This window comes from Protomyctophum parallelum (assembly GCF_964188405.1).
Source record: "Protomyctophum parallelum genome assembly, chromosome: 21".
In the NCBI taxonomy this organism is placed as follows: Eukaryota; Metazoa; Chordata; class Actinopteri; order Myctophiformes; family Myctophidae; genus Protomyctophum; species Protomyctophum parallelum.
The window spans coordinates 21,592,673-21,605,775 of NC_139713.1; the positions used below are offsets into that span (position 1 = coordinate 21,592,673).

At 42.7% G+C, this 13,103-nt stretch overlaps 1 protein-coding gene across 1 annotated transcript in view; it reads right to left on the reverse strand.

Annotated features, from left to right (window-relative positions):
- Positions 1–437: 437 nt before the first annotated feature.
- ulk1b (unc-51 like autophagy activating kinase 1) overlaps positions 438–13,103 on the reverse strand; it is a 32,369-nt gene continuing 19,703 nt past the window's right edge. The window contains exons 14-28 of the mRNA XM_083794238.1: positions 12,782–12,836; positions 12,589–12,675; positions 11,743–11,886; positions 10,786–10,940; positions 9,586–9,669; positions 8,753–9,000; positions 8,200–8,372; positions 7,832–7,950; positions 7,320–7,445; positions 6,437–6,618; positions 5,649–5,848; positions 5,366–5,484; positions 4,879–5,036; positions 4,590–4,725; positions 438–4,272 (exon numbers count right to left, since the gene is read on the reverse strand). Of these exons, the coding sequence (XP_083650364.1) occupies positions 4,217–4,272; positions 4,590–4,725; positions 4,879–5,036; positions 5,366–5,484; positions 5,649–5,848; positions 6,437–6,618; positions 7,320–7,445; positions 7,832–7,950; positions 8,200–8,372; positions 8,753–9,000; positions 9,586–9,669; positions 10,786–10,940; positions 11,743–11,886; positions 12,589–12,675; positions 12,782–12,836 (2,042 nt within the window). The 3' untranslated portion in view covers positions 438–4,216. The remainder of the gene's footprint in view (positions 4,273–4,589; positions 4,726–4,878; positions 5,037–5,365; positions 5,485–5,648; positions 5,849–6,436; positions 6,619–7,319; positions 7,446–7,831; positions 7,951–8,199; positions 8,373–8,752; positions 9,001–9,585; positions 9,670–10,785; positions 10,941–11,742; positions 11,887–12,588; positions 12,676–12,781; positions 12,837–13,103) is intronic.

Below are 13,103 nucleotides of genomic sequence, written 5' to 3' on the forward strand. Positions count from 1 at the left end.
ATAATTTACAAACCACTGAAGATAAATCGATCTAAAAGTCCACAGTCGGCTAACAGGCTAGCGTTAAGGATTCATATTCACTCTTACTGACATGCGCTCCTGCGGCTCCACAATGCAGACACGGTTGCCGGGACAACGGACTCTCCACTTCCACACTAGGCGCGCGACTCAAGTCACTCACCCCCCCCCCCCCCCCCCCCCCCCCCAGCTTTGCCTCAAGTAAGTTATTGGTGTCATGGTGTGAGAGTGTGACATATGCCTTTAGTCATAGGCTACAGATCCTGCTCAATTGTTTTCTTTTTTTTCCCTCCAGAATTCAGAGAAAAAAATACATTACTTTCATGGACATAATGTGTTGCACTTATGTGGCTGCAGCTGCACTGTTAGGCAAATAAAATACACAACACATTTCTTTTTTACATTTTATTCATGTTGCAAGTCTCAATCAATGAATAGGCTACATTACACACAGACACTGAGATAGTGTGTATTTCAAACATTAGGAGGCATTTAAACACCTTTGCAACAGACATTATGGAAGGTCAGCAGAAGGTCTACTCTTATTTGGAAAGGTGTTTATCTGGTATGGGGATATTCTCTCCATGCTTGCTGTAATATATACAACAATAGGCAATAACTTAATTTACAATATTTACAAATGGTATTGAGAAAATAAGGTAAAAATGCCAAACAAACATTCAGAACATATACTGCTGGCAAAAGACCAACATAAAACCAACATTTAATTAAATTAAACAATCTTTGTGGGAGTGCACGCAGGAGCAGGGCAAAATTTCGATAACGTAAACTTACAAATATGTTTTTACGTTGTCACCTTGCGCTGCAATTGCTTAATTGATTGGACAGCTTCTTCTTTATGTCGCCTTGGCTGTGACACCTGCGTAATGTCATTTGCATGACCGCTAATGATTGTAAGGAACAATGAAAAGTGTCATATGCATCAGCTTAAAAAGGTGAGGTCATCATTGCTTGCTACCTGACTAAACAACATTAAAATCCTCAGCGTTCATTAGGAAGAGTGTAAAAATTGACCCTTCTGGGTCCATTTGGTTCCATCTTTACACTCTTCGGAATTAAATCAACACAAAGTATTTTACTGTGTATCTTGAGGGGATCCCACTGATTCCCACTACACACAGCAGGAGTAAAGAGAGAAAGGGAATTTGGGTTCATCGATAAAGGAATGCATACAAACAAAATATACACAACATAACAAGCCATCATCCATGTCAATGTAAAATTCAAAGTAAATGTCAGAGTAAAATGTATCTCTGCAGAAAAAGGCCACAAAGCATTTTATGAAGTAATGAAACAATTCAGAGACCATCTTCACCATTGGAAAATCTATCCTGCATCCATTCCGATCAAGCCAACTCTGTATTTGATCCCCAAAGCATACTCATAATTTGCTAAAATGGGCCAAACACAAGATAATAAAATAAAGGCTACTTACTACTACTCTTGTAATGAAGGAAATAGGCTGATAAAAGGGAGAACATTGGGCCAAAAGGTGGCAAGTTACATCAGAGTAGCTCCTGCCTTTCAGTGAGAGTTCATATAGCGTTATTTAAACGCAGGTTTTTTCTTCGGTCCGTTGGTGTGTCTAATCTGCGTGTGCGTCCCACTAGTGTCAGACAAAAGTAGCAAAAATCTCAAAGCTGAAAAACACGTCACGTCTCCATTTCTTAATTTGAATAACACTATTGGACATGAGGTTTCCACCCAACAGCACAGCTCAGTATAGCAGTCAGTCTAAATTCAATTTACGGAGCAAAATAACATCATAAACCATCAATACTTCACACAATTCCACACACATGCACACATACATACAGACAAGCTTCTTTCTTAGAGCAGCCCAGTTGACCCTCACCATTGATCCACAGTCCACTGGAAGGTCTAGGCTGGTTCAGGAAGGTGATGGGATGATTGATTTGTAGTTAGTGTCAACATCTACTAAATTAACTAAATTGGGCCAAGTCCGAAACAAGAGAAGCTGCTTTTCAAAATCCAACCCATTCATCAATAGCCACTGGATACTCTGAAATTAAACACTTCAAGCTCAACACAACACTTTTTTTCCTTTCAGTGTATACATTTAGTTTCTCTCTCTTTTTTCCCCATCTCCTCAAAACTCCTCAAGCATTTCTATGTCAACATCCCCTTTTGACAATAAATTGTAATATCCAAAACCTAAATTATGGGAGGGAAATCTCAAAATGAACTAGGTAAGCTATTCAACCAATAGCTACAAAACAAACTGAACATGTGCAGCTTGTTCCACTCACAATCATTCTATACAGTACTTCAACGTAGTGCAAAAACATGTATTCAGGCGTTAGCCTTAGCCCAGACCATGCACTTCTAAACATGTAGTCAGGCGTTAGCCTTAGCCCAGACCAATGACCATGCACTTCTAAACCCCGGGATCGGCCTGTGTTGGCTGCTTCTCTCCCGTTGAACAGCCTTACATTCAAAACTCATTATGCCTGCTTTTCTCCCCCATTATTGATGACTATGAAAAATGATGTATATAACAGTAGAATCATATATTGATTTAAAGTCACTCAGGTAATCTGCAAAACATTCATTCCTTCAGCGTAATGTTGGCCATTGGTCCTGTTTGTTAGAGCTGTCCCCTCATGTTTCATTACACGGTTGATATGATCGTATTCAACCAAGACTTTGTTGGTTGAAGTAATTTTGAAAGCTTTTTCCCAAGCGCATCTCCTACACTCAAAGTCTGCTCTAGACCAATAGCCTGTAGACATTGTGAAATCAACCCTAGAATGTTAAGTTCTCAAATTCACCAACCTGAAACGGCTGGCCTCTGCATGACTGTATGCAGCAAATACAATTTCACAGATTCCATTGAAGCAACTAATAGCTTAGTTGACAAGTTCCTATGACTATAACTGCAAACAAATTCCTAGTCAACTAAATTGAGAGGACAGCCCTAGATTTGAAACCGGATTAGCCATTACTACAACCTCGGCAGCCAAGCATAAAACCTTGGTCAATTATGTCCTGGGCCCATTTCCTCTCGTTAATGAATATCCTGCGACCATTTAGGAAAAGCTCTATAGCAGACAGTGACACTGTCTTTGATATGGAAAATATAGCATCAGGAAAATATAGCATCAATACATGTGAAAGGTAAAGTAAAGGGAATCGCTTCCACAAAAGCACCATAACTCAACTAGAACATTTTTTTTGTAACTTATATCACAGACTTATTACTGGTTGTATATTATTGTGGTCACATTTAGTCCCATTGTTACTTTCCCTTAAGCCAATGAAACCAATGCAAACACTAAATCCAGGTACCATACAGCGATGCCTTTAATGAGCAGGATACCTGATGGATCCATGTCAACTTCTTGGTATCAAATTCGGAGTGGTTTGCTTCTATATAATGCCATCGCAAAACACACGTTTTGTGTGTGTGTAATTGTGTTTGATTACATGTTGTGGTGTACATCTAACTACCTGGCTATGGTTGCCCCTGTATGCGTTTGTGTCCAGCAACGTGAATCGTTGCGAAAACTCCCTAACTAAAAACATCGAAAAACAACTAGTCCATTAGTCAGAGGATACGGACGTCCTTTCACAACACAATTGCTCCATATCCATCATTGGTCCCTGCAAAGAGTTGGGGAAGTTACAGCCACTGTCCAAGTCCTGAATCCAGACAGACTGTAGGCCCTTTAGAGAATCCAAACCCCAGAGGTGTGTGAACTGGTGTGTCATTGGAGGAGTAAGACAGAGTTACGCAAAATCTGTTCACTTCATGGGGCCAGTCCAATGGTGGCTCTTCTACATAGACTTCTATTGAATGGAGACAACCGGAAGTATTGAATGGGGACATCCGGAAGTTTACGGAATGCATTGGAGTCTATAGGCTCGCGCAAGTACATGAACCACATGACCGGGCTGTTTTTTGCCCCCTCAATATCGCAACTCTTCTATTAGATGGCTCTGGAGAGGTTAGGCTGAAAGGGGCTGACTGGGGTACAGATTACGTGAGAGTAATCTGATCCTTTTTGTGTGTGGTGTCCAATGGTTCCTTTGATTTGGCTTATGTTGTCACAAAAAATATAGCCTTATACTTGTTGATAATTGAGCACTATATGTTTTGGCTATCATAAACCCAAGGTAGGTATAATTGCAGACTTCAGATGTGGAACCCTCAAGCTCAAACACAGAGTCCTGACTGCAAAGCAGTGAGGCGACGCTCAATACACTCCTTGCCTGCAGATACAGAGAGAGCGAGAGAGAAAGATTTATGTAAAAATAAATCAAAAAAGTTGAAGGCAAAGCAATGTAATGAATTAACATTATTCACTGGTATGTCACATTCATGTAAAATATTTACAAGGAGCTGGCCATACTCACTGGCCACATTCATATAAGAATAATGTAATCATTTGATAACACCTTTGCCTGCGTCCTTTAGTCTACTCTACAGTACACAAAACACCAGGTAATGCTTGATTTACACTTTACAATGTAGCAGATCTACAAGCTCACAACGTGTCACACTATGTTCAAGAGGCAGAGAGACTCACATCTGCTAATGCTGAGAATGTCCTCCTGCTCAGTGACAAGCAGGGACAGGCCTTCCATCAGTAACAAAGCCTTATGGTAGCGCAGCACAGATGCTGCCCCCTGGTGGAACATTTCATCCAGCGCAGCAGCCTGAACCTGAAAAGGCACAGAAGACATTTAAAAGAATAATAATATTGCACCATTTTGGGCTACCTTTCATTGACTTTAATATGACTTGTGACATTACATTTGAATCTTCTTCAAATATTATTGTTATATCATCCTTTAGCGTATCCTTTGCTGGCTCACCATCTGCACGGTGTGGCTGAACAGCAGCCTCTCTGCAGTGATGGAGGTGATGTGGTCCATCAGAAGATGCTTCCTGGAGAAGAAGCGCTCCAAACGGCCGTTCAGCGAACGACAGGACGAAACACTCGACTTGTACATCTCGTTCAGCTTCTTGACCACTGTGAACAGACAGAGGAGACGACTCTTAATACGGCAGAATGATGCCATGTGTTCTGTTCATCCGAAACACGTGTCAATGATCCAGGTGGGTATCAGATGAATAAGGGACAAATCCTTCGGATTTTGTTTTTAATCTTATCGAGATTTAGAGTAAATTAAGGCTGAGCCTGAGAGGCTCCAGCAGAGGTAAGTGTCTTAACTTAACCAATGCTACAGGTGCTTTCATGAATGCAATTAGTAAGACAACAGGATTCAGTATCTAGATGCCATTGCAGTGAAACGGTGGTTTCTACCGAGTGAGTTGACACATGTCAACTCATGTAAGTACCTTGTTTGACGGTAGCTGATGGGTAGAGTTTTCCCTGTTTGACCCGTTCCATGGCCATGTGTAAGGCAGACGATAAGAGCTCTGTAGTCTTGAGGTACAGCACTAGTTGTTCAGCATGACTAGGGGGGAGACAGAGGCGTGAAATTACAGTACCTTAAAACACACATCAAAAGGTGTTTTGATTCAGCTACACTCAGATTATAGTCTTGATAAAATTCCAGTGGAACACATTCTCACGCATCAGAATGAACTAAATATTGGTTTGTAGCTAGAATGGTCTTACCTCCACTCTCGGCTAAGCGAGCTTATTTGGTCTGCAACTAGACTCTGCTGCTGGAGGAGGGAGGCATGAGAGGGCTCGTCCTGGGCCCCTCCAGTGAGCCCAGTCCCAGCTACAGTCCCCCGGACTGCAGCCACCTCCATCAGACAACGAGCAAAGTCCAGTGTGAATCGCAACCTCTGAAGAGTGTCAGTATGTTCCTGCTGCACTCCCAAGAGAAGGACGGACAGAGAGAGTATCAAGACCAGGGCTGGGTGATATAGACATAAAAATAAATAAAAAAAACTTTAAAAATAGTAAAGATTATACTTTTACAAGCTCAAAACGCATGTGATGTGACGTGTTTTGAGCTTGTAGATCAGCTATTAAACATTATAGGGCTTAAGCGATGAAAACCCAGAAAAGACAACACTTAACGCCATATAACGATATTTCAATATCGATATCTATTCTCATATCACAATATTGGTAGAATCGGCCAGTCCTATATTAGACCACTGCAATCGCCCAATAGAAACATATTTAGTACTGTTAATTAACGTTTGATATGCTCTGTATTGAACAAGAAAGCTTAATTAGATTATACGAATGTATCTGGCTACATTGTGGCTACTGGCTGTACTAAATAATTCCGAACTCGTATGCATTTCATTCACTCCAAGACAACAATGTTTCTGCTACACAGGAAATGTACACACGGCGAATAACGTGACATCACACACTCACACAGAGTGTGACTGCCCGCCCAATGAACCCTCTCTCACACAGTATTTTCCAGAGCCCGTTCTCACCTCCATCAGAGTCTCCTCGGGCAGCTCGGGAGCCTCAAAAGTCACAGGACCTCCCCCCATGTTGACTGTGATGGGGTCAGTGAAACTATAGCGAGGACTGGAGGGAGCTTCGAAGCCGTCCAGGTGGGTCTGGGCATATCGGCTGGTGAAGGAGCCCGCTGGGCTCGCGGAACTAGAAGAGCCTGAAGAAGAGGAGGAAGAAAGAAAGGGACATAAGAACGAGCTCTCTCTCTATCTCTCACACACACACACACACACACACACACACACACACACACACACACACACACACACACACACACACACACACACACACACACACACACACACACACACACACACACACACACACACACACACACACACACACACACACACACACACACACACACACAAACACACACACAGGTATGTCTGGAAATCAAACTCTGCACAACAAAACCCCAGTGTTAATTGAATATTTGACCCATAAAATTGTAATTATTGTAATGTCCCTCTTATCTTCTGTCTTTTTTTGTGAACTTTTTTGTATTAAATTGAGCAAGATTGACCATGATATATGAAGCATAGTTTGGCGTCAGGGCTCTGTCCCTATTCATTCCAATTAACATTAAAATGTTAGCCTCAAAATAAGCCAAATAGAATTACAGGGAATGAATTAAGACCCCCAGGGGGATCTAGAAACAGAGCCTACAGGTGGATGCTGGGGAGGCAGCAGCAACGACTTCACGTCCGCACAGCAGGAGAAGGAATGAGCAGGTAGGCAGAGAACTATAAATAGCCGCTCTGATCAGGCAAAGAGTGCATGTCACTAGTCAGTACACCTGATCAGGTAGGCGCAATCTCGAAGTGTCTGCACTTTAGCCTGAATTGTAGGTTTTACCTGAATACTTCCTGTGACGGGAGGTATGAGGCGGAGTGCTGCCACTGGGAGGTGAGCCCACAGTGAAAACTACCTGTGGTGGGCTAGTGGAGCCTGCAAACACACCTCTCCCACCACTTGGAGGCGCTATGGGGACAGAGGAGAGAGGATGTTGGTATTGAGAGTGAAACTAGAAGTAATGCATTAATGAATGAATAGCAGATATACAATGTTTACTCTCCTTTACTATGGGAAAATATGAATAACCAAACTGGGTGAAGTGTTGACAATAATATTAAAGATGATTTGAGCAGAGAAACGGCACTATAGCATCATAGCCGCATGCCACCATCCTCCGGCAGAGTCTAGACGCAGACCATATAAGCTTGCTTAGCCGAGAGTGGAGGTAATACATTCTGAGGAAGTGGGGTTTCCATCTTGGATGAACTACATACCCCAGGTGCCATGTTAGAAAAAAAGTTACTTTAAACAAAAGTTACTTTAAACAAACAACATGCTATTTGCATGATTACCTGCTATATCTATGGCTCTGGAGGCAAGGTTCTCAGAACTGCCTCGGTCGGCTATAGGCGCAGTCGTTCCGAAAGCAGCCATTAGCAGCATGTCCGACAGACGACCCGTGCTCTCAGATCTGTACCACACAAAGAGAGGAGGTCAGGGAGAAAATAATTTGATGAGCAATCATGTAAAAAGGTTAAGACATGCCACAAAAAGAATAGCTATCACAATGTAATATACAACTCAAAACAGAAGATCAAATACTACTAGATAGGAATTACAGTCCCAAATTGTACCTGGTTTGATTCCAATACACTTGATTTGATTAGAACCCCCAAAACCAGAAAAACATGAATGCAAAATGACGAATACAGCGTCCTACCTTCCAAAGCATGGTCTGGCCGGGCTTGACGGTGTGGGTGCGTGGTGTCCTGGGTCTCTGGGCTCCGTGGAGGCTGGCCTACTGCCAGAGGGACCTAGGAAACCTGGCTGGGTCAGTAAGGCCATCAGGTTCGTTGAGCTGGACGGCTTTGGGAATTCAAATGGGGGGATCGTCTGGAGAATATGGGGAAGAGAGTTGAAAAGTGTTCCAGAAATGGGAAATTATTTGGATGGCAGCCAAGTCAAACCAGGGTCTATTTTTGGATAGACCCTGGTTTTTCAAAATGCAGTTCTGGTGACAATTTTGAATGAATGAATGAATGAATGGTTTATTTCGGTACAGTGACATTTTTACAGTTGTGTTACATAATCAGGGTTAGCACCGAAAAGGTGTAGGCTGAAGCCAAAGCTTTTTCTTCTCTGATACCATTCTAATTAACACAAAATATACTGTAATATTACACTTGCCTAGTCTTGCAGAATGCACACGCACACGCACACGCACACGCACACGCACACGCACACACACACACACACACACACACACGGCTCACCCGAGAAGGAGAGCCCAGGATTGTGGGCAGAGGGCTGCGCTGCATCAGCTCGCTGAGCCTGGGGGAGGAGTGCAGAGGACGTAAAGCCATCAGGCCTGCCTGGGAAGTCACCACTGGATCCGAGTGCTGCTTCCTGATCTTCTGCCTGGCACCTGCACTGGTGAACTCCAACAGGCAGGGGGCACTGTGGAGCCGCGTGCCCAGTCCTGCCAGCTGAGGAGCAGGCAGGGAGTCAGGGCACTGTAAAGCTGAGGAGAGAAAATATTGGGGATTATCACCAACGGAAAAAAATATGAAAAGAGTAGCATCTCGTGTACTCTGCACTTAACACTTACGATACTGCCAGAGTTTGTCAGAATAAAGGTGCTAGTGTGCCAAGCAGGTGGGCAGATTTGACACGTCCTTAGCATCATAAGTGTTAATGAAGTAACTGCAAATGCGTCAACTATCACCAGTGCTCACTTGGTCCTTTTAAGTCAAGATCTCTAATTTATGTAAAAGTAGCATAAGACATAAGAGATCCTAAATGGATCGACGGACGTAAGAGATCCTAAACGGATCAAGTGAGTGATTTAAAGATACCGTTTCTGCCAGTGCACCCAATAAAAGTGAATTGTGAACTATTCAACTGGCGAGTGGTCGCATTCTCTTTTTCAAGTTTCAAGTGGTGACACCATTCAATTTTATAATGTAGATTTTCTCTTCTGGGTCTAAAACACCACACAGCCCCGCCAACGCCATGTTTAAAGTGCAGGCAAACTAGTCTGTTAGGGAAACGTTTAGAGTTCACACGTCAACTCTGAACTTGTGAGGAAGGACAGAAGGGTTCTCACCTCCACCCAGTGGCAGTGCCCCCCCGTTGCCTGTGTCTGTGCCCACCTGGCACGCATGTCCAGGCAGCTCAGGGATGGTGCCAACTTGAGACACAAAAGAGAAGAACGAAGGAGGGTGAGGCGAAGGGCAGCGAGTTGGGAGAGAAAAGAGCAGACGAACATAATGTGTGACCCATTGGGTCAGGTTCACAGACATGAATTGGCTTAATTAAACACACCACGGGAAGCTGCTGAATGTTCACTGACTCTGTATGATTAGACACGCATCCATATACATTTTCCCACTACTTATTTCAGGAACATTTGTTTGACTGACATATTCTTTCTATCAACATTTTTCTTCACTTTCGTGAAAACTACAATGATGGAGTTTGTACAAATCAATCATAAATTAGCTTTATTGCCACGTCACAGTCGGCAAAAGCCGACTGTGACGTGGCAATAAAGCTAATTTATGATTATTATGTGCTTCCCGTTGAACAGGTTCTCAACCCAAATGAAAAATACTTCCTATCAGACCGGCCGGATGGGACCAGTCGCTTCTGATTGAGGACTACTAAAGTAGTTTGATTTTGTTATCATTATTATTACAATTAGCATGGATGGATTTAATTAGGTTATGACTGTCCAATTGGTATGTAAAATGACCCAATGGCTCTGCAATGTGTATTTTCTAGTTCCTACTATAAGCTGCAAGCGTCTCTGGCAAACAGGTGAATTAGGAACAAACTGATCACATAATATCGCATCATGTCACTCAAAAACATTTCCGTGTTGCGCCCAATGTGATAATGTGTCATTTGTTAGATGTAATACATGGGTTACCAAACGTTTCGCCCCCGGACCCCAAAATAATGCTGCCATTGACTCGTGACCTCAACCTAACCCGTTGGTAATTTTATGCACATAAACATGCACTTATGGTGCGCATTTGTCCGCACATGTAATGCATTTTATAATATTGTTCACTCATTCTGTTAAATATTTGACCCAAAATAAATGTGTGTCCCCACCGTCAGTCACTGTAAAGTTAAATTTAGTTTAATTTACAACATCAATACGCAATGATCGTTATCTAGGACAAAATAAGCCTGTGTGGCACTCCAACTTTAAACACCTCTTGCAACAAAACAAAAAGCCACAATATTCATGTCTGTGAAAGTAACCCACAAAGTGAGCATTGATTAACATGGGTATTACCTTGTGGGGGTAGTTGAAAGGGTCTGGTCCCTCCCAGAGACAGCCTGCGACAGACTGGGGTTGGGGCCAGTCCTTGACTGTAGGGAGGGGATGGCCCGGTTCTTGCAAAGCCCAAGGAGCTTCCACTGCTGCAGCGGCGCACAGGTGTTGACTGTCTTTAAGAGATAAAACACAAGGCAAAGTCACCAACTCTGAAAAATTACCAAGGAGAAAAACAAGCAAAAAACTAGATACAATTCAATATATTGTACGGTACGTGACTTATGCCTGATTTCACAAGACGGGGCTAATAATCACGTGGCTACATGTGGATCTTGGCATTCATGTGGTCAGTCATCTATGGTGAACCTATGATGTATGAAGTAACTCCATATTTTGGCAAGGATTCAGCACAGATGTAGCGCATTGTAAACGGCTAATACCGACAATAAGCCACCCCCGACCTCCTTATTCAGCACAATCTGACTGCCATTAATTTACATTACAAAATTAACGTAAATTATTACAACTATATAAAACACGTGACATTTTATTTCTGGCCTACAGGAAATATGCACAAGCTGATCGATCCATTTGTAGACATCTCGCGCTTCTTACAGAGCCATGGTAGCTGATCTACAAACTTGTGTGTGGTGGTTGTGAACTTGTAGCATATAAATGAAGCACTTTGCTATTGACATTGGGGAAACTTTGATATAATTCATGGGACTGTGAGAAAACGTGGTTAAACAGTTGTCCGGTGTTCCGATATCCCTATATTAAATCCTAATTTATATACCGGTAGTACTAAACACTGTTGGAGCTATGGACCATGAGCCACGACTATAAATTAGGCTTAATGGACAGGCGCCTGCTAGCCAATAAGAAATTGTTCTGTGGAATTTAGGGGTAGTTAGAAGGCTGATTGGACACTTTATATTTGAGTGTTTGTGTATGCGAACATATGTCTATACAGACCGTGGGGATTCATCCGATCTAGGAGAATGGAGGTTCTGCTCAATGCGCTGGTAGTTCTGGACCTGAGTGGGAACTGGGATAGGTACAGACTGACCATAGTTGCCACAGCTACCACCATAGTTGCTGGCTGTAGCCTCACCGGGTCTACCAACGAGAGAGAAGGACAGAAACAGAGTGGGCAGAGATCAAGACTTCAGATTCAGAATGAGATTGAAACCTTATTTATACAGAACACCAGTACACTTTTGATATGGCTGAACCCAATTGGAACATATCCTCACACTAGGAAGTACATGAATAGTTTGAATACATTTTCAAGACCATAATCTTCTATCTTCAGGTTTGATATTAAATAGCGCAGAGCTGTACTTTAACTTTGAGATGATCAGACTTTTATTTGGTTTGCACAACAGGGGGATTCCATGCCATGCCAAGGTTTCACAAGTTTAAACCTTTGAGTTTCAACTGTTGCTTTAACTGACCTCTGATGCTGCGTTGTCAGTGTGCTCATAGTAGTGGCAACAAAAACTACATAAAATAACATACAGAGTCGCCATTAAAGTGTTGCTCAAAAATTTAATAGCACAGGGAACTGGTTAATCGCATGTCTTCCTTTTACACAACAGAGAAGGAATTGTGGGGCGAGAGAAGGGGGGTGGAAATGGTGAAAGAAAAACATGAGATTGATTGACACTTTACTGCGTCATTGGAGCTCTGACAAAAGACAAATCAACTGTTTTTGTAGTGTTGTCGGGAGTTGTAGCCAGTTGCTCTGTCACTGCTCTGTTGAACACATCACTACTCACTAGGGTGCAAAAATGGACCCAAACACTGTGCTGCTGTTACCTGAGAGGATTAGAAGAGCCACTGTAGGAAGGGGAGTGTGGTGGTGTCTTGGCTTGGCTACACAGACCAGCAGAGGCCAGCAGAGAGCTGATAAGAGAAATGGCAAAGGAGATGAGTTTTCAGAGCTTACACCAGCTAGTATTATGTGCTTCACAGACAAATGTAAATGTTTGGTTACTACCAAATTACTTACCCACTATTCATCAGGCTGTCCTGCAGCGCTTTACTCTCACAGGTCAGTTCACCTGCTGCAAACCCATGGAAACAATTCACTTTAAAAACAGTAGAAAGAGCCATGTCTGACAGCCAGAAGAGCCATGTATAGTTTCAGAGATCCACATAAATTATGTCTGAAGTCTAAGCTCTTCAGTTGGGTCATTTGAAAACCTACGGTCCAGTACAGCAAAGGCCTGCTGAACTTTGCAGAACTTCAGTCTGTACCTTTAAGGTCCCTGCATGGTCAAAATGCATTTTGTTTTCTATGTTGTACATTGTTTTTGCAATCAGATGGGGTG